At 44.9% G+C, this 26,851-nt stretch overlaps 1 protein-coding gene across 21 annotated transcripts in view; it reads left to right on the top strand.

Moving 5' to 3' along the window:
• Positions 1–216: 216 nt before the first annotated feature.
• Positions 217–26,851, top strand: part of TLCD3A (TLC domain containing 3A) — a 54,826-nt gene continuing 28,191 nt past the window's right edge. For 14 of the 21 annotated variants that reach the window (XM_078372312.1, XM_078372309.1, XM_078372310.1 and 11 more), the window contains exons 1-4: positions 217–410; positions 4,126–4,206; positions 11,728–11,777; positions 14,222–14,288. In XM_078372312.1, the coding sequence (XP_078228438.1) occupies positions 324–410; positions 4,126–4,206; positions 11,728–11,777; positions 14,222–14,288 (285 nt within the window). In that variant the 5' untranslated portion in view covers positions 217–323. Of the gene's footprint in view, positions 411–4,123; positions 4,207–11,727; positions 11,778–14,221; positions 14,289–26,851 lie in introns of those variants that run through there. The other 7 variants (XM_078372311.1, XM_078372308.1, XM_078372307.1 and 4 more) reach the window with 2 other exon arrangements.

Genomic DNA, 26,851 nt, shown 5'->3' with positions numbered 1-26,851 from the left:
CCGGCTGGGGGCCAGGCCCTGCCCCAGCCTCGGGGCCCTCAGGGGCGGCGCGCCCGGGGCGAGGGAAGAGGCCCCGCCATCCTAGGGACGCGCTGACAGCACGCGGACCCCGCCCCCGCCCAGAGACCCGGCACGTGACCGGAACGCCGCCAGGCTCAGTCCGCCGCGATCCCACAAGTCCCCGGTCCCGGAAGTGCCGGAGCGGCTGACGGAGCCGGGCTCGCCGGGGCGCCGCCGCCGCGGGAGGATTGCGGTGCTGGGGCTGGGTGGCGGCCGGGGGCTCGAGTGGGGCCCCGCGGGGGTCGCAGGGGCTAGGCGGCGGAATGATGGAGGAGGAGGAGCTGGAGTTCGTGGAGGAGCTGGAAGCCGTGCTGCAGCTCACGCCCGAAGTGCAGCTGGCCATCGAGCAGGTGAGCGTTCCGCCCCTCGGGCGGCGCTTGAGGGAAGGCCGCGAGGTGGCCTGGGTGAGGGCGTTTCTGAATGAGAAGGAAAAGGCGCGTTCTAGGCTTCAGTGTCTGTGGCGAGGGGCGGGGGTCATGGAGTGGCGCGCTCGGAGAGGACGGACCTAGAAGGGTGCAGGCCGTGCACGGCGGCCTCAGAGTCTGCGGATTGCGGGGGTTCATTCATTGAGCAGAGGCCCGGTGTCTCCGCTTGCCCCGCGGGAGGGGCTTGGGATTGGGAAGCGTACGATGGCAGAGCGTAGAAAAAATACTGAAAAATGACAGGTTCCTATTAAAAGGTCGAGAATTCCTGCTGTTGAGTAGTTTGGGTTAGCTTGGAGAATACTCCCAAGAGGTCTCTTTTTCCCTGCAGGAACTTTTTTTTTTAGACGGAGGCTCACTCTGTTGCCCGGGCTGGAGTGCAGTGGCGCGACCTCGGCTCACCGCAACGTCCGCCTCCCGGGTTCAAGGAATTCTCCTGCCTCAGCCTCCCGAGTAGCTGGGACTACAGGCGTGGGCCACCGCGCCCGACCAGAGAGTGATTTCTAATACTGCAGGGTAGGCCGGGCGCGGTGACCCACGCCTGTCGTCCCAGCACTTTGGGAGGCCAAGGAGGGCGGATCACCTGAGGTCAGGAGTTCGAGAGCAGCCTGACGAACATGGAGAAACCCCATCTCTGATAAAAATACAAAAATCAGCCGGGTGTGGTGACGCGTGCCTGTCTGTAATCCCCGCTACTCGGGAGGCCGAGGCAGGAGAATTCCTTGAACCCGGGAGACGGAGGTCGTGGTGAGCCGAGATCGCGCTGTTGGACTCTAGCCTGGGCAACAAAGCAAAACTTCTTCTCCAAAAAAAAAAAAAAAAATACTGCAGAGTATTGCCCCTGATAAGAAAATCTCCCTTAAAGGAATTGTTGTAGAGTTATGACTTAGGAAAGGGATTTATGATTGAGGAAATGGACAATTCCATTATGTCTTATTTAATGACCCCTGGGAAGCTTTCCTAAGTAAAACATTACTTCCGCTAGTGCCAGTAGTTGGCATATGTTGACTATTAATATTTGCCATGGGTCTGCCGTTATAGTAAGTTATATATTGTCCCATTTATGGAATTTTTTTTTTTTTTTTTTTGAAGACGGGATTTTGCTCTGTTTCCCCAGACTGGAGTGCAGTGGCATAATCATAGCTCACTGCAGGCTGGAACTCCTGGGGCTCAAGCGATCCTCCTGCCTCAACCTCCTGAATAAGTGGGACTACAGGGGCACTGACAGACCTTTGGATGTGTGCTTTTCTAGTAGTGGTTGAGTTACTTATACAAACACATTTGTCACAGCCTGACGATGCCAAACCACTGGGCAAAGCTTTTAGTGTTCAGGCCACAGTCCTCCACCACTTACCTCCTTTTGCCAGAAAAAGACATCTGTTTCCGTTGCTCTTAGGGCCAGTGGGCTCTAATGGAAGAAATGAACAATGCAGTCAGTTATTGTTTGACGGACAGGTATCAGAAAAGCACATTTTTGCTATTTCTTTTCATTGTTTATTTCAATAGCTTTTGGGGTACAAGTGGTTTTTGATTACATGGATGAATTATATAGCAATGAATTTTTGAACATTTTTCCTATTTTGCAAGAATAAGTTTGAGTGATAGTTTAGGTTTATCTATTAAGCAGACGTCTTTATGTCAAGATGAATTCAAAATTTTCTTTTTCTTTTCCTTTTTTTTTTCTTTTTTTTTTTTTGAGACAGAGTTTTGCTGTTGTTACCCAGACTGGAGTGCAATGGCACGATCTCGGCTCACCGCAACCTCCGCCTTCTGGGTTCAAGCAATTCTCCTGCCTCAGCCTCCCGAGTAGCTGGGACTACAGGCGCGCACCACCGTGCCCAGCTAATTTTTGTATTTGTAGTAGAGACAGGGTTTCACCTTGTTGCCCAGGATGGTCTTGATCTCTTGACCTCGTGATCCACCCGCCTGGCCTCCCAAAGTGCTGGGATTATAGGCGTGAGCCACCGCACCCGGCCTTTTTTTTCTTTTTTAGACAGAGTCTCACTCTGTCTCAGGCTGGAGTGCAGTGGCACCGTCTCAGCTCACTGTAACCTCTGTCTCTTGGGTTCAGTCAGTTTTGCCTCATCTTCCTGTAGCTGGGACTACAGGTGCCCACCACCACGCTCGGCTAATTTTTTAATATTTTTAGTAGAGATGGGGTTTCACCGTGTCTTGAACGGCTGGTCTTGAACTCCTGACCTTGTGATCCGCCCACCCTAGGCTCCCAAAGTGCTGGGGTTATAGGCGTGAGCCACCATGCCGTGCCAGAATTTTTTCTTTAGCTGTCTGATTGAATGAAATTCTGTAGTAGCATACTTGTAAAGAGTAACGAAGTGTGAGGAGTGAGGAAGGCCTATTATAGTGGAATCACATTTTACTTCAAGCTTAAGTCCCAGAGTCATTGCCTAAGCTGAAAATCACTGTGCCCTGAGGTTCTTTAAATTGCCCGAAAAGTACAGTGTGTGCATCTCTTTGATGCTCTAGGAACCAGACACTTTTTTCCAGTTAATACTGAATGAATTAGTTGGCTTCTGTGAGGGGCCTTGTTACGTGCAAACATTTTAAAACCTAGGGCAGCACTAAAACCAAGCAGGGTGAGAGGAATACAGAAACTGAGACCAACTTGAGGAAATAGACAGTTCATGTCTCTCATGTCATGCTCTCAACCGAGTATACATTCCCTCTGGTGAGCACGTGTCATTGAGATGGTGTAAATAACATGTATACGTGTATTATGGAAACAGGAATGCCAAGCATTTTAAAAAGAAAACATCTTCACTTCTTATCCACCTCCCCTTGACGTAGTAGAAGGTTTAAACTTTTCTCACAGTTGTCTTAGAAGACGTTTTGATTCTTTGACACTACATTTCTTTGGAAGGCTTCTTCAAGATGAAGTTGCTTCCCACAGTTATAACTCTCTTGAGCTGGTGAGACCCAGTATCCGGTGGGTCATTTGACTGCTTGTGTCATCCACCTTGTTGCATGTTCTTCAGGTTGTTAGGGAGTTAGCTGTATTTCTCAGAAGTGGACTTTTTTTTTTGAGACAGGGCCTCACTCTGTCACCCAGGCTGGAGTTCAGTGGTACAATCTCGGCTCACTGCAGCCTCAACCTCCTAGGCTCTGGTGCTTCTCCCACCTCAGCCTCCCAGGTAGCCGGGACTACAATAGGCGTGTGCCATTGTGCCCAGCTGATTGTTTTTGTAAAGACGTGGTTTCGCCATGTTGCCCAGGCCAACTCCTGAGCTCGAGTGGTCTGCCCAGACATACATACATACATGCATGCATACATTTATTTATTTATTTATTTATTTATTGTTTATTTATTTAGAGATAGAGTCTTGCTCTGTCACCCAGACTAGAGTGCAGTGGCGTGATCTCAGCTCACTGCAACCTCCACCTTCTGGGTTCAAGTGATTCTCCTGCGTAGCTGGGATTATAGGTACCTGCTACCATGCCCAGCTAATTTTTGTATTTTAAGTAGAGACCTGGCCTCAGGTGATCCACCCGCCTTGGCCTCCGAGAGTGCTGGGATTACAGGCATGAGCCATCGTGCCCTGCCCTTTATTTTCCTTTTAATTGACGAAATTATATATATTTATGGTATACAACATGTTTTTATATGTAATTCTCTCTTTCTATGTAGGTATTTCCAAGCCAGGACCCTCTGGATCGAGCAGATTTCAATGCTGTCGAGTACATCAATACCCTTTTCCCAACGGAGCAAGTAAGTACAGTTTCAGGTTTTCTTCATTTCAGCGGCTTCTGGCTCATCCTGAGTATTATGCTTGGTGTGTTATACTAGATCATCTAAAGGCCCTTGGTAAACAAGGGAGAGTTAAATTCAGATCAAACTCCATCATCACCACCTGAGGCAGTGAGTTAAACTGTTAGAATGAAATTCTTTGTATAGTGAGCATACTATTAATAACTGTGCTCTTATGTTGCGAGAGTCCCTCCAGATCTGTTGTAAAGTGGAAAGGATTTTTAATGTAGTGGGGAAGAGAGGGGATGAGGCAGGCAGGATAAGCCCAGAATCATAAAATCACTTTCACCTCCATTTCAAGATGTTAATTTTTATTTTTATTTATTTATTTTTTTGAGACGGAGTTTCACTCTTGTTGCTCAGACTGCAGTGCAATGGCACAGTCTCAGCTCACTGCAACCTCTGCTGCCTGGGTTCAGGTGATTCTCCTGCCTCAGCCTCCTGAGTAGCTGGGATTACGGGCACCCGCCACCATGCCCTGATAATTTTTGTATTTTTAGTAGAGACGGGGTTTGGCTATGTTGGCCACACTGGCCTTGAACTCCTGACCTCAGGTAATTCACCCGCCTCAGCCTCCCAAAGTGCTAGGATTACAGGGTGAGCCACCACCCTCAGCCTCAAGGTGTAAAGTTTTAGACTTTATGTTTTACTATTTTTTGTCCGGTGATTTGCCTGTATAGATGGATTATCTTACAACTTTGGTTTCTGGGTGCTGGGTGAGAAGTAGACCTGAATTGGAAGTAGCCAAGTTGGGAGAAGGGCAGCGAGAGTCCCGCTTAGTTTTTGTGTATTCTGTCAGCAGTTGTTCAGTAGGTGCCTGTCCCGTGTTCTCAGTCACTGTGCCAGGTGCTGAGGATACAGAGATGAGTAAGATCCAGTCCATGCCCTCAAGAGGTGGGTGACACGGGTGAATGCCATGAGGATGGGGCAGTATGGTAAGGAAAGAAAGACCAGTTTTTCCAGGGAAGATCAACACTTCGGAGAGGAGGTGGAGGTGGCCTCTGCCAGGCTTGAGGGATTCATTCATGTATTCGTTTAGTAAAACTTAGAGGGATTCATTCACGGATTCATTTAGTAAAACTTAGCAGTCATTTATTAAGTATCTACTGAGTGTCAGGTACTATTTTTAGAAACCAGGGAGAAATGGGAACACTTTTACACTGTTGGTGGGAGTGTAAATTATTTCAACCATTGTGGAAGAGAGTGTGGCGATTCCTCAAGGACCTAGAAATAGAAATTCCATTTGACCCAGCAATCCCATTACTGGGTATATATCCAAAGGACTATAAATCGTTCTACTATAAGGACACATGCACACGAATGTTCATTGCAGCACTGTTTACAATAGCAAAGACCTGAAATCAACCCAAATGCCCATCGATGATAGACTGGACAGGGAAAATGTGGCACATATACACCATGGAATATTATGCAGCAATCAAAAACAATGAGTTCGTGTCCTTTGTAGGGACATGGATGAACCTGGAGAACATCATTCTCAGCAAACTGACACAAGAACAGAAAATGAAAGACCGCATGTTCTCACTCATAGGCGGGTGTTGAACAATGAGAACACATAGACACAGGGAGGGGAGCACCACACACTGGGGTCAGTTGGGGGGAATAGGTGAGGGACAGTGGGGGTTGGGGAGTTGGGGAGAGATAGCACGGGGAGAAATGCCAGATACAGGTGAAGGGGAGGAAGGCAGCAAATCACACTGCCACGTGTGTACCTATGTAACTACCTTGCATGTTCTTCACATGTACCCCAAAACCTAAAATGCAATTAAAAAAAAAAGAAAGAAACCAGGGAGAAATGTAAACATGACAGATACTGTCCTGGTCTCATGGAGTCTAGTGTAGGGAGGAAGACAATAAATCCATCAACAAATATACAAGAAATGGTTAGATATGGTGGCCGTGACACCAAGCAGGTTCCGGGATAGAGCATGATGCCTGGGCGGGGTCCTTTAAGTACAGGAGCGCCGGACGCGGTGGCTCACGCCTGTAATCCCAGCACTTTGGGAGGCCGAGGCGGGTGGATCACAAGGTCAAGAGATCGAGACCATCCTGGTCAACAAGGTGAAACCCCGTCTCTACTAAAAATACAAAAATGAGCTGGGCATGGTGGTGTGCGCCTGTAGTCCCAGCTACTCCGGAGGCTGAGGCAGGAGAATTGCCTGAACCCAGGAGGCGGAGGTTGCGGTGAGCCGAGATCGCGCCATTGCACTCCAGCCTGGGTAACAAGAGCGAAACTCCGTCTCAAAAAAAAAAAAAAAAGAAGTTGCAGTCAGCTGAGATCATGCTACTGCCCTCCAGCCTGGGCGACAGAATGAGATCCTGTCTTAAAAAAATGAAAATGATAGAAAAGATGCCAAATTACTTTTCCCACTTCATTTTCGTATAGCAATATATTTTCATAAAACAGTAGAAGGCAATATGCAAGAATTCTGATTGTGGTCATACTTTCCTGGATGTACGAATGACTTATTTTCAGTTACAGCTCACTCACTGTACTTGGGAAGAATTACCATTATAATCAGGAAATATTTTTCAATAACTAAAACATTTAAAAATTATATCGCTAAAACTGTACAACCACATTATACTAAACCCGATGAGTGATTCTCAAAGCGGGATAAACCCCACTGTCCAGCCAGTGTGGATTCCCATGGGGCTTTTCCCAACTCCAGGATTGGCCCTCAACCCTGGGGAGGATTACTACCATAGTGAGACACTGAGCTGTGAGGGAGTGGGTGTCAGGTGTTTGGGGTGCGGGAAAGTGAGGTCGGGAACCATTGCGTTAGAGGCAGATGATAGAGAAGAAAGAATGACTTGTCTCTGCAGCTTCCGGCAAAGCACCTGTCCTTTCAGAGTATTTCCCAGTCTGTTTTTTTTTGTTTTTTTTTTTTTAAATTGAGACAGGTTCCCACTCTGTCACCCAGGTTGGAGTGCAATGGTGTGATCTCGGCTCACTGCAACCTCTGCCCCCCAGGCTCAAGTGATCCTCCTGACTCAGCTTCCCGAGTACCTGGGACCACAGGTGTGCGCCACCACACTCAGCTAATTTTTTTGTATTTTTGGTAGAGACAGGGTTTTGCCATGTTGCCCAGGCTGGTCTTAAACTCCTGGGCTTAGGTGACCCATCCACTTCGGCCTCCCAAAGTGTTGGGATTACAGGTGTGAGCCTACGTATTTCCCAATTTTTTTTTTTTTTTTTTTTTTGAGATAGAGTCTCACTGTCACCCAGGCTGGAGTGCAGCGGTGTGATCTTGGCTCACACCACTGTTCTCGTCAATTCTCCTGTCTCAGCCTCCTGAGTAGCTGAGATTACAGGTGCGCGCCACCACGCCTGGCTAATTTTTGTATTTTTAGTAGAGACAGTTTCACCATTTTGGTCAGGCTGGTCTCGAACTCCTGACCTTGTGGTCTGCCCACCTCGGCCTCCCAAAGTGCTGGGATTTCAGGCGTGAGCCACCGTGCCTGGCCATACTTCCCAATCTTAACATTGAACAGGAGAATAGTGTGCCTCACATGGCAGAGGGGATTAAGGGAAATAATTTCAGAAAAGTGCTAGAATTGTTGCCTAAGAGACCCACATTAAATGCTAGCATGCTTTCCCTTTTGCCTTCCCAACAGGTCTGGAAATAAAGGGAAAACAGTCACCCAAGGGCCACCTAACAATCAAATATTATAACTTTAGGATATTTCTTTCTCTTCTTTATTTTTTTTAATTTTTATCTTTTGAGATTCTAACTCTGTCACCTAGGGTGCAGTACAGTGGCACCATCACAGCTCACTGTACCCTGGAACTCCCAGGCTCAATTGATTGTCTCACCTCAGCCTCATGAGTAGCTTGTACTACAGGTGTGTGCCACCACACCTGGCTAATTTTTCTATTTTTTTGTAGTGACGGAGTTTTACCATGTTGCCCAGATTGGTCTCTTAACTCTTGGGCTCAAGCAGTCCACCCACCTCAGCCTTCCAAAGGACAGATGTAAGCCTCCACACCTGGCCTCCGTTCTTTATAATAGCTGTATTCATGATATTATGAAAATGATATTATAGAGCCAGGTGCGCTGCCTCATACCTGTAATCCCAGTGCTTTGGGAGGCCAAAGTGGGGGCGTTGCTTGAGGCCGGGAATTCAAGATCAGCTTGGGCCAATATAGCAAGACCCTGTCTCTATAAAAAAAATAATAAAATTAGCCAGACACAGATAACAAAATGAGTACGTACCTGTGTTCCTAGCCACTGGGGTGAGAGGATTGCTTGAGCCTAGGCGTTTGAGGTTACAATGAGCTATGATTGCACCACTCCACTCCAGCCTAGGTGACAGAGTGAGCTGCTGTCTTAAAGATAGGCCATTTGATATTATAAAGATATTTGCTATCATAAAATGATAGTAAAAATACTTACTTCTTGTTAGCATGGTATCATAAGCAATCTTTGTTATTTCATAGCCTGCCTGACCAGCGTCTCTCGTGGTGGTGTAAAGGTCTATCAAATAAATATGGCCTGATTTATTTGACTTTCCTGTTGATAGGCAATTAGGTCAACTCCAAGTTTTTGCCCTGTCATTGCAGTTGAGCCTCTTGACTGCATAAATATTTTAGATTATTCTTAGAAAAATTGTTACGGCTTAAGACCTTCGTGTCTGAGGATTATTACATTTAAGAAATGGTTACTGTCCCACCAAAAATCAGTATTTGCTCATGTGGGATGACCTCCAAGTTAACATTGTTCAGTGAAGAAAGCATGCTATGGAATGCTTTGGTTGTGCTTTTACTACCCAGATTACCTACCAGAAGGTAGAGAAGAAAGTGGCTCAGAGCCACTGCCTCCGGGAAAGAGAGCTGTGGGAACAGGCAGGACAGGGTGAGAGGAAGCCCCGCTTTTCACTCCATACCTTCCTTTATCCAGATTTTTGGTCATGTACATGTTTTACCCATTTTAAATTGAATACAGATTTTTTTAAATTTTTGGTATAATCTGCTGTTTTCCAAAAAGGTACAAGAATAGTACAAAAAAATTCATGGCTATCCTTCACCCAGATTTCCTGATACATTTTTGAATGGGTTTTTTTTTTTTTTTTAATACCAAAAGAAAATTTTTTTTTTTTCTAAAGTGTCTCTAAAGCAGAGACAGGTAAGGCAGGAGCTACTATGCCATTTTGCATATGAGGAAACAGAAACTCAGAGAAGTACATCAGCTTGCCTTCCAGCAAGTTAGAAGTGGCAGGGTTGGGCCAGACTTCAGCTACTGTTAACACAGGAACAACTAAGTTACTATTAACACAGTGGTGATTTATGTTATACCCAGTTTTTTTTTTGTTTTGAAGTAAGAGACTTGACAGAATTGGATTAGATTGAGTTCAACTGAATTGGATTCCTCAATTAAAGTAATTTCTCTTTTCTGGGATTCATGGTTTTTTTTTGTTTGTTTGTTTTGTTTGTTTGTTTGTTTTGTTGAGTTCGGGTCTTGCTGTTTTGTCCAGGTGAGAGTGCAGTGGTGCGATCACGGCTCACTGCAGCCTCGATCTTCTGGGCTTAAGTGATCCTTCCACCTCAGCCTCCTGAGTTCCTGGGACTACAGGCACATGCCACTGTACCTGGCTAACATTTTTTTTTTTTTTTTGGGAGAGATAATGTCTCAAAGTTTTGTCCAGGCCGGTCTTGAATTCCTGGATTTAAGTGATCCTCCCACCTTAACTTCCCAAAGTGCTAGGATTACAGGCATGAGACATCACGCCCAGCCTGAGATTCATTTTAACCTCAAGCTGTTCTTGGATTTCTGAAAATTCTGAGTAACTGTTGGCTTGGTCAGAACAGTAAGATGAGCTGTGACGACCCAGTCGGACGTCTCAAACACTCACGGCCCGTTTCTCTTACCAGATCTGCCCCTGGAAGGCACCTGGCCTTCTCCTCCCAGCAGAGGTAGCCAGGAGCACTTTATAAGAGTATTTCCTGCACTATCCTCAATTCCTTCTGAAATAAAATATTTGTTATTTTTTATAAACAAATAAAATAAATATTTGTTATTTTATTTCAGAAGGGAGAGAGAAAGACGATTTATTAAATTGTCTTTTGAAAACTTGAATTAAAATGGTACTATAAAATTGTGCCTCCTTTCATGCAGTAGGGGGCACCATTTCCTCACATTTTTCTCATCTCTAAGGTCAGAAGTGATCCCTTTAATTGTCATTATAATAAAAAAAACTTTATTATAATCACAGTCGTAGTGCATAGTCAATAATTATAAAATACAGGCAGAAAGAAGAAGAATTTGAAATCCGTTTTCTTAGTGCAATACAGAGTTGATAGATTATAGCTACTAATGCTGCAACTACTCATAGATTACAACTAATATGTATCCTTCTAGACTTTTTTCTAATGGCTCTATATCCTAAAAAATAAATTTGTGTATTTATTGAAGTATAACATAATACAGAGGAGTACACGAATCTTAAGTGTACAATTTGATGAAGATGAATTTTCACAAAATAAATACAGCCGGTAATACCACCCAGATCAAGAAATGAAACATTTAAAAAAATCTGGCCAGGCACGATGGCTCATGCATGTAATCCCAGCACTTTGGGAGGCTGAGGTGCGTGGATCACGAGGTCAGTAGTTCAAGACTAGCCTGGCCAACGTGGTGAAACCATGTCTCTACTAAAAGTATAAAAATTAGCTGGGCGTGGTGTGGCATGTGCCTGCTTAATCCCAGCTACTCCGGAGGCTGAGGCAGGAGAATTGCTTGAACTGGGACCCAGGAGGCAGAGGTTGCATTGAGCCGAGATCACACCACTGTGCTCCAGCCTTGGTTACAGAGCGAGACTTGTCTCAAGAAAAAAAAAGAAAAATCTTTGAAGGTCTTTCCTGCCTCTTTACTGTCACTACCTTCCCCCGGAGATAACCACTGTCCCAGCTTCTAAGACAAGAGAAAAATTTCACCTGGTTTCCTATTATGTAAGTGAAATCATATCCTATATACTCTTGCATCTGGCTTTCTTCGTGCCCCATTATGTTAGTAATGTTTATCCCTGTTGTTGTGTGCTATGATAGTTCATTCATTTTTGTTGTGTATTTTATTATATGAATTTGTCACAGTCATACATACCATGGGTCAGCAAACTTTTCCCTAAAGGTCCAGATAGTAAATATTTTACGGCCTATACGATGCCTTTCACAACGACCTAACTCTGCCATTGTAGTTCAAAAGCAGCCATAGACAATATGTAAGGAAATGGGCATGGCTGTCTTCCAGTAAAACTTTATTTACAAAAAATAGGGGCTAGTCTGGATTTGGCAGTAGCTTCCAACTACTGCTTTACTTTTTTTTTTTTTTTTTAAAGCAAAAGTCATACTATGTGATTACATTTCTTGAGATTTCATAATTAGCGGTTGCAGCTTATTTTTCTATGAAAGAGGAATTCCAGGAAGTAAACTAACAGCTGGGTACTCTTTCTTCTTTATTGTAGTCTCTGGCAAACATAGACGAAGTCGTGAACAAAATTAGGCTGAAAATAAGGTGAGTAACATTGTATGATTGTTAATAATTAATGAAAAGTGTTCCGTGTATGACTGTTAATAATTGATGAAAAGTGTTCCGTGAGAGCACTGAAATCTCAAGTTTGCCATAGGTGGTAATATAATTTAAAAAATTTTTATTTATATTTACTTATTTAGTTTTTTTGAGACGAAGTTTTGCTCATTGCCCAGGCTGGAGTGCAATGGTGTGATCTTGGCTCACTGCAACCTCAGCCTCCTGGGTTCAAGTGATTCTCCTGCCTCAGCCACCCAAGTAGCCGGGATTACAGGCGTGAGCCACCATGCCTGGCAAATTTTGTATTTTTAGTAGAGACTGGGTTTCATCATGTTGGCCAGGCTGGTCCCGAACTCCTGATCTCAGGTGATCCACCCACCTTGGCCTCCCAAGGTGCTGGGATTACAGGAGTGAGCCACCTCGCTTGGCCGTATAATTCTTTTATCTGTATGAACTTTGTGGCAAGGAACTCAATTCTTTGGCCAGTCTTCATTCAGTTATTCATACTGAAGGAAGGAAGGAAGGAAGGAAGGAAGGAAGGAAGGAAGGAAGGAAGGAAGGAAGCTAGCTGTGACAGAGTCTATTCAAAACAGCTTCTGTAATTATAGAAGAAGGCAAAAGCTTTTCTAATAGATTTTCTTCATGTTTTTGAAACAAGGTCTCACTTTGTGTCCCAGGCTGAAGTGTAGTGGTACAGTTACAGCTCAGTGTAGCCTCAAACTCTTGGGCTCAAGTGATCCTCCCACCTCAGCCTCCTGAATAGCTGGGACTACAGTTGTCCACGACCATACCCGGCTAATTTTTGTGTTTTTTGTAGAGATGGGGTTTTGCCTTGTTGGCTAGGCTGGTCTTGAACTTCTGAGCTCAAGTGATCTGCCTGCCTCAGTCTCCCACATCTACTAGATTTTTTTTTTTTTTTTTTGAGATGGAGTCGGGCTCTGTCACCCGGGCTAGAGGGCAGTGGCATGATCTCGGCTCACTGTAACCTCCGCCTCCCAGGTTCAAGCAATTTTTGTGCCTCAGCCACCCAAGTAGCTGGAATTACAGGCATGTAGCACCATGCCCGGCTGATTTTTGTATTTTTAGTAGAGACAGGGTTTCATTGTGTTGGCCAGGCTGGTCTTGAGAACTCCTGGCCTCAAGTCATCTGCCTGCCTTGGCCTCCCAAAGTACTGGTTTTACAGACGTGAACCACCACGTCCGACCTTCTAGGTTTTCAATGGATTTATTTCCCTGTTTTTGTATTCCCAAGGCTTAGAGATGAAGATGGCTTTATGTGTGTATCCCTTGGTCACATAACAGCTAGCAATGTCAGGTCTGCTGGTGGGTTTGGTGGTGGCCCATGATTAAACATTGTGAGCCATGGGGGAAGAGAAGCTGGGAGCCATAGATCTGTCTCAGACATAGATTGCATGACCAGGGCCCAGAGCGGGAAGATTCCCTCTATCACCCTGGCTCTTTCTACCTTATGAGGACTGAGGAACGGATTTTGTGTGAGGTAATTTAAGTTCTCTGGCGTGTTCACGTAAAGGCTCAGGAACTTTGTAATTCCTGATTTACTCCATGAAAAATACTGCAAGTTTTATTAGTCCTTTCAGAGAGCTCTGAATAATAAGTAAAAGAAGCCATTTTTAGGCCGGGCGCGGTGGCTCAAGCCTGTAATCCCAGCACTTTGGGAGGCCGAGGCGGGTGGATCACGAGGTCAAGAGATCGAGACCATCCTGGTCAACAAGGTGAAACCCCGTCTCTACTAAAAATACAAAAAGTTAGCTGGGCATGGTGGCGTGTGCCTGTGATCCCAGCTACTCGGGAGGCTGAGGCAGGAGAATTGCCTGAACCCAGGAGGCGGAGGTTGCGGTGAGCTGAGATCGCGCCATTGCACTCCAGCCTGGGTAACAGGAGCGAAACTCCATCTCAAAAGAAAGGAAAAAAGAAAAAAAAAAAAAAAAAAGAAGAAGCCATTTTTTAAAAAAAAAAAAGGCGAAGCGGCTGGACATGGTGGCTCATGCCTGTAATCCCAGCACTTTGGGAGGCCGAGGCGGGCAGATCACGAGGTCAGCAGTTTAAGACTATCCTGGCTAACATGGTGAAAACCTGTCTCTACTAAAAATACAAAAAAATTAGCCAGGCGTGGTGGTGGGCGCCTGTAGTCCCAGCTACTCGGGAGGCTGAGGCAGGAGAATTGCTTGGACCCGGGAGGTGGAGGTTGCAAAAAAAACAAGCCGAAGCATTCGTCTGCGCTAGGCTTGGCTTCCCGCACTGCTTTTGCTGCCCTCCTCCTCCCTGATATCACTCACACATGTTTGGTTTTCGGGACAATTAGGTGCAGTCTACAGAAGCTGGTGGATAAATTCTGTTTTTTTTTTTTCTTTTGGTCAGCCTAGGGTAAAGATTATTTGAATGACTGTATCCTTGAACTTTTTTGCCAGGAGACTGGATGACAATATTCGAACTGTTGTAAGAGGTCAGACGAACGTGGGGCAGGATGGACGGCAAGTAAGTAACTTATTCCTCCGTATTACCTGTATTCTCCCAGCAGCCGGATGACCAAAATGTTGATGTGCCTTCTTGCAGTGCACTTTGTGATTGATGGTTTCACACACACGCGGCAGGACAGGACAGGCAAGCAGGCGCCCAGAGCAGCCCTTGTGCTGTCACTTAGTGTCCACTGGACCAGGGTCGTATACTGTGGCACAGCTCACTTGGGGCCAGAGGGCCTGCAGGCCAGATGAGAACCCTGGAGTTTCCTCGTCTTTCTCCTTAGTGCCAGATAGCTCCTTTATTTTGTGGTCTGTGGCTGAATGAGGTTGCTGCATTTGTCAGCTAAGTTGTTGGCATTTAGATACTACTATTGTGGCTGCAAAAGATAGTAACCCGACATAGTTATGATTCCTTGTACCTCACTTTGCCAGCAGGCAGTTAAGAATCATTTAAAAATTTTCCAAGTTGACCTGACACAGTGGCTCACTCCTGTAATCCCAGCACTTTGGGAGGCTGAAGCAGGTGGATCACTTGAGGCCAGGAGTTCGAGACCAGCCTGGCCGACATGGCAAAACCCTGTCTCTACTAAAAATACAAAAATTAGCCGGGTGTGGTTGTGCGCTCCTGTAATCCCGGCTACTTGGGAAGCTGAGGCGTGAGAGTCACTTGAACCTGGGTCAGGGAGGTTACAGTAAGCCAAGATCATACCACTGCACTCCAGCCTGGATGATAGAGTGAGACTCTGTCTCAAAAAAAAAAAAAAAAAGTTTTGTAAGTCTTACTGGATCTAGTTAAGGAGGGCTGTTTGAAGGGAAGCAAGTGTTTAGGGAGGAGATATTCTTCAGTCATTGAGGGGCCAGATGTTATCTGTCAACCATTTTCTTTTTTCCTTGATTCTGTTCTTCTGTGGAGGCATTGTATTTCAGAAATCGCCGTTGTCATAGAAACGCTGCTCATGCCTTTCTAGTCTTTTCCTCCCTTACCATGCATGTCCAGTCCTCCCTTTTCAGTGATAATTCAGTTAGGTCAGGAGCGTACCTTTACAGTCGCTTCAGTTCTGTTATTTCTCCTCTTGGACATTTTTTAGGACAGCTGATTTCTAAAAATACTCATGATGCTGCCCACATTTGGAGTGGGAGGATGGTATAATCCTCTGTTGAAATTTCCAGATCTCTGATATTTCTGTTTCCTCTGCTAGTGGCTTACAGATGTTAGTAGTCTCTTTTGCATTTTTAGTTTTACCCATCTGTCTGTTTTTGCTACGTTATAAGCACTTTCTTTTTCCACTTTATCGTCTCTTTCCATTTGGTAGCCAGTTTCCTTTGGCCTGTTGGTAAGGAGTTGGCCTTCTTGTCATCATCAGAATCTGTGTAGGCACATTAGGTTCCTGAAACTCTTCCTGTTTTCTGGACTCTGGCATGGGTTTTAGTTCTCATTTCCTCGTTTTTGTCTGTTGAGGTACGCTTCGCGAAGCTTGGCTTCTTTGGCAGATGAGCCCCATCTAATGGGACCTTCAGAGGGGTCATAATGAGTGAGAGGGTAGCCTCAGGCATTCCAGCTGCATTCTGCTGCTTCAGTTTCCTGATAGATGTTTGATTGTGTTGTCTGCCTCTGCAGACACCTCATCAGCTCTGGCTACCAAATGAAATCCAGGACCAGGCGTGGTGGCTCACGCCTGCAATCCCAACACTTTGAGAGGCCGAGGCAGGGAGATCACTTGATCCCAGGAGTTCAAGACCAGCCTGGGCAATGTGACAAAACCCTGCCTCTACAAAAAGTACAAAATTAGCTGGGCATGGTGGTGGTCTGTGCCTGTAGTCCCAGCTACTAGGAGACCGAGGCGGGAAGATCAACGGAATCAAGGAATTCGTGGCTGCAGTGAGCCATGATTGCACCATTGCACTCCAGCCTGGGAATCACAGTTGAGACCCCGTTTCAAAAAAAATAAAAGAAAAGAAAGAAATCCAGATTCCTTTGCTTGGCATTGAAAATTTTGGTCTCCATTTCCGGTTTTGTCTCCCGTTGTGTTCTGTCTATACTGAAGACGTCATGCTGTACCAGCATGCCTGTCCATTGTGTTCTGTCTGTGCTGAAGATGTCATGCTCTACCAGCATGCCTGTGCTCTCTGGGCCTGTGCTTCCATACTGCTTTGTGCTTGAAATGCTTTTTCTCCTATTTCTTTCAGCAGCTGCATTTCCAAATCTTACCCATCCAAGGGCCAGGTCAGATACTAGTTTCTTGATGACACTTTCTGTTTACCTCGTCTGAATGCACCAAGGAATGAGAATTTTGAACTAGAAAGGATTAGAAACTCATCTGGGCCACTCCCCTCGTTTTACAGAGGAGAAAATGGATTCCAGTATCACTTGATATTTTTTATCTCATAAATCCCACAGCCCTATTCTTGTACTTTTCATTTGGCTTTTGGGGTCTCCCTTGACTTGCTAAAGAACAAGTCTCATTCCTTTGATGTTTATAAGCTCCGTGATGGTGAGAACTATGCCTTTGTTGTCTTTATATTTCACTACACATGGTCCACGTGCAATAACATTCAACTGAGCTGGGTGCAATGGCTCACGCTTGTAACCCCAACACTTTGGGATGCCTAGGTGGGAGGATTGCTTGAGGTCAGAAGATTGAGACCAGCCTGGGCAACATAGTGATGCCCGTCTCTACAAAAAGGTAAAAGAATAAGCTGGGTATGGTGGTACAAGCTTCAGTGAGCTGAAATGGTGCCACTGTACTCTGACCCGGGTGACAGAGTGAGACCCCATCTCCAAAAGCAACAGCAAAACCCCACAACATTTTATTCAACTGTATTGAATGTTTTATCTGCTTAAGATTGTTTATTAATTATAAATAAACAACATTTTATTATAAAAACATTTTGATCAGCAACTGGGTGTTCCTTAAAAGTGATTTGAAATTTGTTTTTTTTTCCTGAATAGTCCCAACTTACTACTATTTGGAATAGCACCACTACTGTTCAGTGTGATTCAGCCTACATTTGGAATGGCTCACTAGAAATCTTAAAATACAGAAGTCTTAGATATTTAAAATTTCAAGAATGTGAAAATAGTGAATGATTCATCGGCATTTTTTGTTGGGTCATGCTGTGTATAATAGATGTATATCTTGTAGTTATTTATGTTTCAACCTGTGGTTCTGGACTCTTGCAAACTAGCAGTATTGCAGAGTCAGACCCAGAATTAGACAGCCTGCTGGACAGTCGGCATTCTCCACCATCCCGTGTTAATAGGTTACAGGTTGCTGCAGCCCAGCAGGTCATATTTCAGAGAGCAAAACCATATTTTCAAGAATGTTTAGATAGCATTTCAATCTGTGATGGAATTTTGTATTCGTCTCCTTAGAATCCAGACAGAAAGGAAGCCCAGAAGAAATAATTGCTTTTCCTGTCATACCTCCATCTGTCTTTTCCAGCAGTTTGTAATGCAAACTGAAGTAGAGGCTTTTTTTCCCCCCCTCCCAGGGAGTTCTTGGGTCCTGTCCTTGTCAACTCCTAGGGATGAAAGCCTTGCTCTCCAACCCTGGCTGGCTGGTGGTTTGCTAAAAGGAGTCTATTAGACTGCCACAGACTTGGTAGAATTACGGATGTTCCAAAATACTGAGTTTTATAGGTCAAGAGGCCCCACGTTCCCGTCCTCCCTGGAAAAGAAGAAAAGTTTGCTTTCAGAACTCGTTTCCTGAGCTTCTGAAGCACACTCAGAAGGGAATGGCAATATGGACAGAAGGAGTTTTCCTTTTACAGATTTAATCTTGGTTGTGTGTAATCAGAACTGATGTGCTGCTTTTAAATTTTATTATTATTTTTTTTAGGGACAGGGTCTTGCTCTGTTGCTCTGGAATGCAGTGGTGCAATCATTGTTCACTGTAACCTTGAACCCCTGGGCCCAAGCGATCCTCCCACCTTAGCCTCCCAGGTAGCTAGGACTACAGGTGTGTGCCACCACACAGTTATTTTTTATTTTTTGTAGAGATGGGTTCTTGCTGTGTTGCCCAGGCTGGTCTTGAACTTCTGGCCTCAAGTGATCCTCCTGCCTTGGCCTCCCAAAGTGCTGAGATATGAGCCACTGTGCCTCGCCTAGATGTGCTTCTTAATCTGTAAATAAGGGGAAAGTGTTTACTTCATATTCATGGTGTCTTACATGATACTTTTAGCAGAAAAGTTCTTTTGGAAAAGCAGTGTTTCTGACTCAAAAATTATTTGGAGATAAGGAATGATTTAAATATTGAAAACATAATTATATAGGTCACTTCTTGAGCTTCTTGAAGTTTCTGAAATACCAGCAGCTTGGTTAACATTCTGCTAAATGTCTGGAGAGTCGGTACTTTTTGACCACCTCCTGTGTGGACCAGCTTGAACTGGTCTAGTCTGTGACCTCTTGTAACCAGATGGTGATGCTCTTACAAAGTTTACATGACACTGAATCCTGTCCATTTTTCTCTGTTGAAATCATCAGTAAGAAGCTTTAATTAAATGCCCACATGTTTGAAATTTTGTGGGTGAGTCAGTTCAACAAGTACATGATGTGATATACTATGAAATTTATGCAGCTTCCCAAGAATTAAGTTGGATGGTTTGAATGTGGGTAGAAAGAGAGGTGAGTACAGGAGCGGGTTAGAGGAAGAAAAAGCTGGCAATATGAGATTTCAAGCATGGCCAAATGTTGACCAGTTGTCAGTAAGCTCTCAGAATCGTAGGAGAGGTCAGCTGCCGAGCCTCTGTCTCTTGAGTGGAGGGCTGCAGCATAACTGTTGCTTTGATCAGAACACGAGTAAGCTTTGGGTGAAGAGAATTATTACAGGTCATCTCCTCTTACCTGGGGGGATACATTCCAAAACCCCCGGTGGATGCCTGAAACCTAGAGAGGAACAAGCACTGTATATGCTATATTTTTTCCTATATGTCCATGCCTGTGATACGTTTTAGCATACACACCAGGCTCAGTAAGGGATTAACCACAATAACTAAAAGCAAAGTAGCACGATGATGACAGTATGCCAGCATCACCGCTCTTGCGATTGGAGCTGTATCCAGTAGCTGAGATTGGCGGCTGTATCCAGTAGCCGAGATGGCTGAGACTAATTGGGTTTTCTGTAGCTTTGGTTGTGAGACGGGTGCTGTATTCAGCATGGCCATACTGGGTGAAGGATGAGAATTGGGTAGTGCAAGATGTTATCACACTAGTCAGAATGGCGCATACTTTAATATTTACTAATTGTCTATTTCTGGAATTTTCCATTTAATATTTTTGGACCACAGGTAACTAAAACCTCAGAAAGTGAAACTGCTGATAAGGAGGGGGTGCTGTATTGCCATCTCCAGCTCTGCCCACTCCTTCAGTTTGAAAGAAGGTTTAGATAATTAGGGTAAAATCTTGCACCCAGTTCAGGAATCCTTTGTATTCCGTCTCTGACATTTCATTGTCCTGCAGAAGCTTGGATCTTTTCAGTGATGTGGAAGCTGACTATTGTGTTGGTCCACAGGACAGACTAATTGGGTTTTCTGTAGCTTTGGTTGTGAGAAACTTCTTTCTTAGACTGAACTGAAATGGCAAAATAGACTTCATTGTAACTTCTCGTTGGTCTTAGTTCTGCCAGCTGGAGGGGTGTAAACCTAATCCCTTTTCCTTACTACAGCTTCTGAAATTGAAAATGGATACTATATTCCTAAGTGTTCTTCCCTTTTCTAGGCTAACCATTCTTAGTTTCTTCATCTTTGTAATGTAATTTCCAGACCCATTGTCATCCTTGCTCTTGATAGCTGTTTGTCAGCATCCCTCTTGGAATGTGATTCCCAGGAGTAGACCTGTGTGAACATGCACTGAGACGGTTTACCTCCTTGTTCTGGGCGGAGGCCATTAACTTAGAGTCTGGGGTTCAGAGTGTCTGTCAACTCCCTGAAATTAACTGTAAATTTTTGTATGTCTAGACGTATTTCTGGGAGGAAAACTTACTGATTTTTCTAGATTTCCCAAGGAGTCTGTGACTCTTCCAAAGTTAAGGGCCACCGATTTTAGACACTGTTCTTCCATTACCTTATATTTGGTGAGATTTTTGGCAGCCATATTACATGGGTGGCTTCTATTGAGTTGGCAGTCAACTGAAACCCCCAGGTCAAAAGTTGCAAACAGATGGCCACAGAACTAAGAAAGTCACCTAAAAGGCTTAAGCAGGCTAGTATGCATCCAGATACATTTGCCAGGGAAATGAATGCCCTGTCGTAAGGGGATAGCCACAAATTAATTCTAACCAGTTGTCACGTCTGAATGCAGACCTGGAATTGCCAGATCTATCAGTTTTTCAAGAGAAGCCGGAAATCCAGATTTTTATGTGACTCTCACAATTTTTAACTGTTGGCTTAGTGTTTTTCACAAACACTGCAAAGGCCAAACAAAACACATCTGTGGGCCAGCGCTGTCCCAGGTCTCTTTTCATACGAACTTCATTTAAATGTTCTCCACCTCTATTTATGCAAGAGATTCTTTGAAATTGTCAGACTGTGTGTGTCTCGGCTTTCGTTTCACGTTACTAGTTCTGCTTGATTGTTTATATCGTCAAGACTTTTGGGAATTTTGATGACCTCCCCATTTTATCATGAGCAGATTTGCCGGACATGCTTTCTGTGTCTTCATTCAGGTTGTGATGAAAAGGCGGAATGGGGTGGATTCAGAGCCACATGACATGCCATCAGAGGCTTCCTGTTCTTCGTCCTCACTTCAGTGCATAGTGCCAGACCCAAAAAACAGAGATTTCTACTTGTCCTTGGGTGTCATCCGGGGCTGTATGTCTTAATCCTTTCATGTCTTGATTTTCACTGAAAAAGGAGATTCTTGGTACTTGCCTTCTTCACTTTTACTTAGAGATATCATAAAGATTTATGAACTAAAGAAGGGAAGTACATTGCCTTCCAAGGAGAAAGTGTTTCCTTGCTTTTGCCCCTCAAAATTAGCGTATTATCCAATTCAAGCATTAGAGCAAACATAGGCTGGGCTTGGTAACTTACGCCCGTAATCGAAGAACTTTGGGAGGCCAGGAGTTTAAGATAAGCCTGGGCAACATAGCAAGATTCCATCTGTGCTAAAAATTAAAAAAAAAATTAGTCCAGCCAGGCACATTGCCTCATGTCTGTAATCCCAGCACTTTGGAAGGCAGAGGAGGGCAGATCACCTGAGGTCAGGAGTTCAAGATCAGACTGGCCAACATGGTGAAACCTGGGCTCTACTAAAAATACAAAAATTAGCCAGATGTGGTGGCATGTGCCTGTAGTCCCAGATAGGAGGCTGAGGCTGGAGAATTGCTTGAACCTGGGAGGTGGAGGTTGCAGTGAGCTGAGATGGCGCCGCTGCACTCCAGCTTGTGTGACAGAGTGAGACTCCATCTCAAGAAAAAAAAAAAAAAAGAAGAAGAAGAAAAAAATTAGTCCTACGTGGTGGCACAAACCTATAGTCCTGGCTACTCAGGAGTTTGAGATAGGAGGATTGCGTGAACCCAGGAGTTTGAAGTTACAGTGATCTGTGACGGCACCTCTGCACTCCAGCCTGGGGACCCTGTCTCAAGTGAAAAAAACCAAAAAACAAAAATAACTGTGCTCTCCAAGACTTACGTGGTAGGACTTCACAGCATAGCATTGATCTTCGCATTGATCTACATTATGTGGAATTTTGAATTTGTCTTGTCGGCTCACTAGAAGGAGAGTTTATAATCTTACTCTCCACCATGTTAAATTTATCTCTTTTTTTTTTTTTGGAGACAGGGTCTTGCACTGTCACCCAGGCTGGAGAGCAGTGGCACGATCCCAGCTCACTGCAACCTCAGCCTCCTGGGTTCAAGTGATTCTCCTGCTTCAGCCTCCCATGTCCGACTAATTTTTGTATTTTTAGTAGAGATGGGGTTTCTCCACCTTGGCCAGGCTGGTCTCGATCTCCTGACCTTGAGATCTGCCCACCTCAGCCTCCCAAAGTGCTGGGATTACAGGTGTGAGCCACAGCGCCCAGCCTTACATTTATCCTTTCTCTCATTCTCTTTTGGGAGGAAAATGAAGCCCACTGATTGATAAAAATTGAAGAAAATAGATGGTATTAGTATTAAAGGGACCACAAATAGTTTGGGGAAAAGAAACGGCAATTGCTACTTGGTTCTTCCTACTAAAACATACTACAGCTAAAGCGGCTGAGCTTTTAAAGTATGGCCTCGAAGTTTCCCATTAGTGGCCAATTATGGCTGGACATTTTTTGTTTCTTTGTAGTTACTATTTTTTGCACTGTACTTTTCAGTGTATCTGCAAATAACGCTAAACTTCAGGAAGTGCAGAGGCCTGGGCATAACCTGGGAGTGCAGTCGGCACCGGGATCTGGGGGGCAGCCCTGGAGTCAGGTTGTTAGGTCAGCCTTTTCTAGGGGCAGAGTTTTGATTCCAGCTCACAGTTATTTCCCAACCAGGATTTCTTACATCTAGTGCAGAGGTCAAGGTTGGCTTGCCTTCCTCAAGTTGAATCCAATGACTGTTTGTTTTGCCTGCTTCTAGAGTGCTGTTGATTGTAGTTGAGGTGGGGACGCATCGAATGTCCATTAATTGTTTAACAATGTAGTGCCACTGGATTTAGTCTCACTACCATTCTTCATCCTGTTTATTGCACACAAGCCTTTTGTGTTAGTCTGCTCTCACGCTGCTGTGAAGAAATACCCGAGACTGGGTAATTTATAAAGGAAAGAGGCTTAATTGACTCACAGTTTTGCAGGCTTGGGGAGACCTGAAGAAACTTACAGTCATGGTGGAAGGGGAAGCAAACCCTTCCTTCTTCACAAGGTGACCAGTGAGAGAAGAATGAGAGCTGAGCGAAGGGTGAAGCCTCTTGTAAACCATCAGATCTTGTGAGAACTTACTGTCACGAGACTAGCATGGGAGAAACCACCCACGATTCAGTTGCTTCCCACCAGGTCCCTCCTATGACATGTGGGGGTTATGGGAACTACAATTCAAGATGAGATTCGGGTGGGGCACAGCCAAACCACATCACTGTGATGGCGCTTTTTTGGCAGGGAGATACGTCTGTGGCATATTTGGAACCCTTTGCCACGTGTCCTCTAAAATCCCTCATTTTTAGAAAACCTTTAAGGAATCCAAATAGCTATCTTTTCCCCCCTGTATGTACAATGAAGGACTGGCATTTTATTTGAATTCTCTAAGGATTGGGATAATTAGATGTTTTCAGTAATGTAAAACTGGATGGTAGCCTGGTCAAGTGAAAAAAACTTGAGTTCTGAATATAAATTTTGTCTCTGCTGTTGTCTGTGTGACCTTGGACAAGATACTTTTCATCTGTGACATGGAGATAATAATACCTACCTCAGGGTTGGTGGGGGGGGGGGGCGATTAGAATTAATGTACTTTATTTTATTTATCTACTTAATTATTTGTTTTCGAGACAGGGTATTATTTTGTTGTCCGGGCTAGAGTGCAGTGGTGCTATCACATCTCGCTGCAGCCTCAACCTCCTGGGCTCAAATGGTCCTCTCGCTTCAGCCTCCCAAGTAGCTGGGACCATAGGCACATGCCACCATGCCCGTCTAATTTTTTTTTTTTTTTTTGAGACAGAGTCTCGCTGTATCACCCAGGCTGAAGTGCAATGGCACGATCTCAGCTCAGTGCAACCTTCACCTCCTGGGGGTGCAAGCGATTCTCCTTGCCTCAGCCTCCTGAGTAGCTGGGATTACAGACACCCACTACCATGCCTGGCTAATTTTTATATTTTTAGTAGAGTTGGGGTTTCACCATTTTGGCCAGGTTGGTCTTGAACTCCTGACTTTAGGTGATCTGCCCACCTTCGCCTCCCAAAGTGCTGAGATTATAGGCATGAGTCACCGCACCCAGCCAATCTAATTTTTAAATGTTTATAGATGAGGTTTCGCTATGTTGCCCCGGCTAGTCTCAAACTCCTGGCCTCAAGCAATCCTTCTGCCTCAGCCTCCCAAAGTACTGGGATTTTAAAACACCTTGCACCATGTTGGGCTCACTCATGTTTAGTAAATGGCGTTAACGCCAGTGCTGCTGAGTATTGTATCATCCACCGGAATTGAGTGTTTGTTGGGCTCACTCATGTTTAGTGATGGCGGTGAGACCAGTGCTGCTATTGTATCATCCGCTGGAATTCAGTGTTCCTGGTTGTGCACATCTAGGTATTTGTCAGGTTCCTGTGGCTTTTCTGTCAGCTCCTTTCCATCCCCACTGCTCTGCTTTAAAGCAACTCCAGGTTTACTTGCTCTGGATTATCAGAGGCCCCTTGCTGCCTTCAGTGTGCCGTTCTCCATGAATAGAAATGGCAGCACAGCTTACCGACGGTCCAGAATATTTTTTGTGGCAATAGTGGTGGTAAAGGTTCAGTTCTCTTGTCCTGTCCTTAAGAACTCCATTAGACATTTGCCAGGCGTGACGTGGAGTATCACCCGAGTTAAACAAATATTCCACATGACAACAGAATTCATTATTTCGTTTTTGAAATTTGAGACTGCAGGGTTTTTTTTTTTTTTTTTTTTTTTTTGCATTTCCAGCTTTTATAATTTCCATGTTCTTTTTTTCTTCTTAGAGATGGGATCTCACTCTGTCATCCAGGCTGGAATGTAGTGGCGGGATCATAGCTCACTCTAGCCTTGAACTCCTGGGCTCACACAGTCTTTCCACCTCAGCCTCCGAAGTAGCTAGGACTTCAGCTGCACACCACTATGCCTGGCTGATTTAAAACATTTTTTGTAGCGATGGAATCTCACTGTGTTGCCCAGGCTGGTTTGGAACTCCTGGCTTCAAGTGATCCTCCCACCTCCGCTTCCCAGAGTGCTGGAATTACAGGCCTGAGTCGCTGTACCCAGCTATCTTGTCTCTCCCCTCCCCCTCCCCCTCCCCTCCCTTTTTTTTTTTTTTTTTTTTGACACAGGGTCTCGTTCCAGGGTCATCCAGGCTGGCGTGTGGAGTGTGTAGCTCACTGCCTCAAACTCCTGGCCTCAGACGATCCTCCCACCTCATACTTCCAAGTGGCCAGGACTACAAGTGCATGTCACCATACCTGGCTGACTTTTAAATTAAATATGTATATATTTTTGTAGTGATAGGGTGTTCCTTCGTTGCTCCAGCTGGTCTTGAACTCTTTGCCTCAAGTGATCCTCCTGCCTCAGCCTCTTGAGTGGCTGGAATTACAGGTGCAAGCCACCGCACCTGTTTCCAAATTTTTCTCAATAATGGACATGCTTCTTAACTTACAATTAAGAATAAATTCGGGCCGGGCTCGGTGGCTCACGCCTATAATCCCAGCACTTTGGGAGGCCGAGGCGGGTGGATCACAAGGTCAAGAGATTGAGACCATCCTGGTCAACAAGGTGAAACCCCATCTCTACTAAAAATGCAAAAAAATTAGCTGGGCATGGTGGCGCGCGCCTGTAGTCCCAGCTGCCTGGAGGCTGAGGCAGGAGAATTGCTTGAACCCGCGATGCGGAGGTTGCGGTGAGCCGAGATCGTGCCATTGCACTCCAGCCTGGGTAACAAGAGCGAAACTCCGTCTCAAAAAAAAAGAATAAATTCTTATTCTGATAAACTCAGCATAAGGTGAAAATATGCTAAGTTGAAAATGTATTAATACATGTAATTTACTGAACACCTAGCTTAGCCTCCTGTGCCTTAAATGTGCTCAGAACACTTGCATTAGGCTGCAGTCAGGCAAATCCTCTAACACCGAGCCCGGTTTCTAATAAAGTGTTGATTAACTCATGTAACTTACTGAATATGGTACAGAAAGTGAAAAACAGATTGGATTTGTGGATACCCAAACTATGGTTTCCACAGACTGTGTCTCACCTTTGCACCATCGTATATGAGAAAATTCTAGGTTGAACAATCCCAAGTTGAGGGGCTGTCGGTATATTATTTTAAAAGAAAAGTGTGTTTTGGATGCCATGTTGTAATGAACAGAGGGAAGTGATCCCTGAGTCACTGCAGGGAGTTGTTGCTGCCTGTTCAGCTCTGGTTTCCAGACCCAGGCTCTTGGACCTTCAGTCTTCTTGGCTCTGAGACTCAAAGCCACACTCCCTTCTCCACTCCAGCTGTTGGTGATAAGCACATCTGTCTTTTTGTTTCCTCTGTCTCTCATCCCATCTCTAAAACAAGGCAGTTTTTACCCCAAGATCATCAGGCCCTCTCTGTTTATATACATATAGGTATTGGGATCTGTTTTCCTTTATTAGTCTTTTGTTTACCCTTTTTTTTTTTTTTTTCTTGAGAGACAGGGTCTCACTCTGTTGTCCAGGCTGGAGTGCGGTAGTGGGATCATAGCTCACTGCAGCCTCAAACTCCCAGGCCCAATCAGTCCTCCCACCTCACCCTCCCGAGGAGTTGGGACTATGGGTATGTGCCAGCGTACCCAACTATTTTTTTTTTGTTTTGTTTTTTTTGGTAGAGGCAGGGTCTCACTATGTTGCCCAAGCTAATCTCGAACTCATGGCCTCAGTGATCCTTCCACTGTGGACTCCCAAAGTGCTAGGATTACAGGTGTGTGCCGCCACTCTGGGCC

The sequence above is a fragment of the Callithrix jacchus genome, chromosome 5 (genome assembly GCF_049354715.1).
Source record: "Callithrix jacchus isolate 240 chromosome 5, calJac240_pri, whole genome shotgun sequence".
Taxonomy (NCBI): domain Eukaryota; kingdom Metazoa; phylum Chordata; class Mammalia; order Primates; family Cebidae; genus Callithrix; species Callithrix jacchus.
The sequence above is the reverse complement of the archived record's forward strand: the minus strand, read 5'-3'. Positions and strand labels throughout refer to the sequence as shown.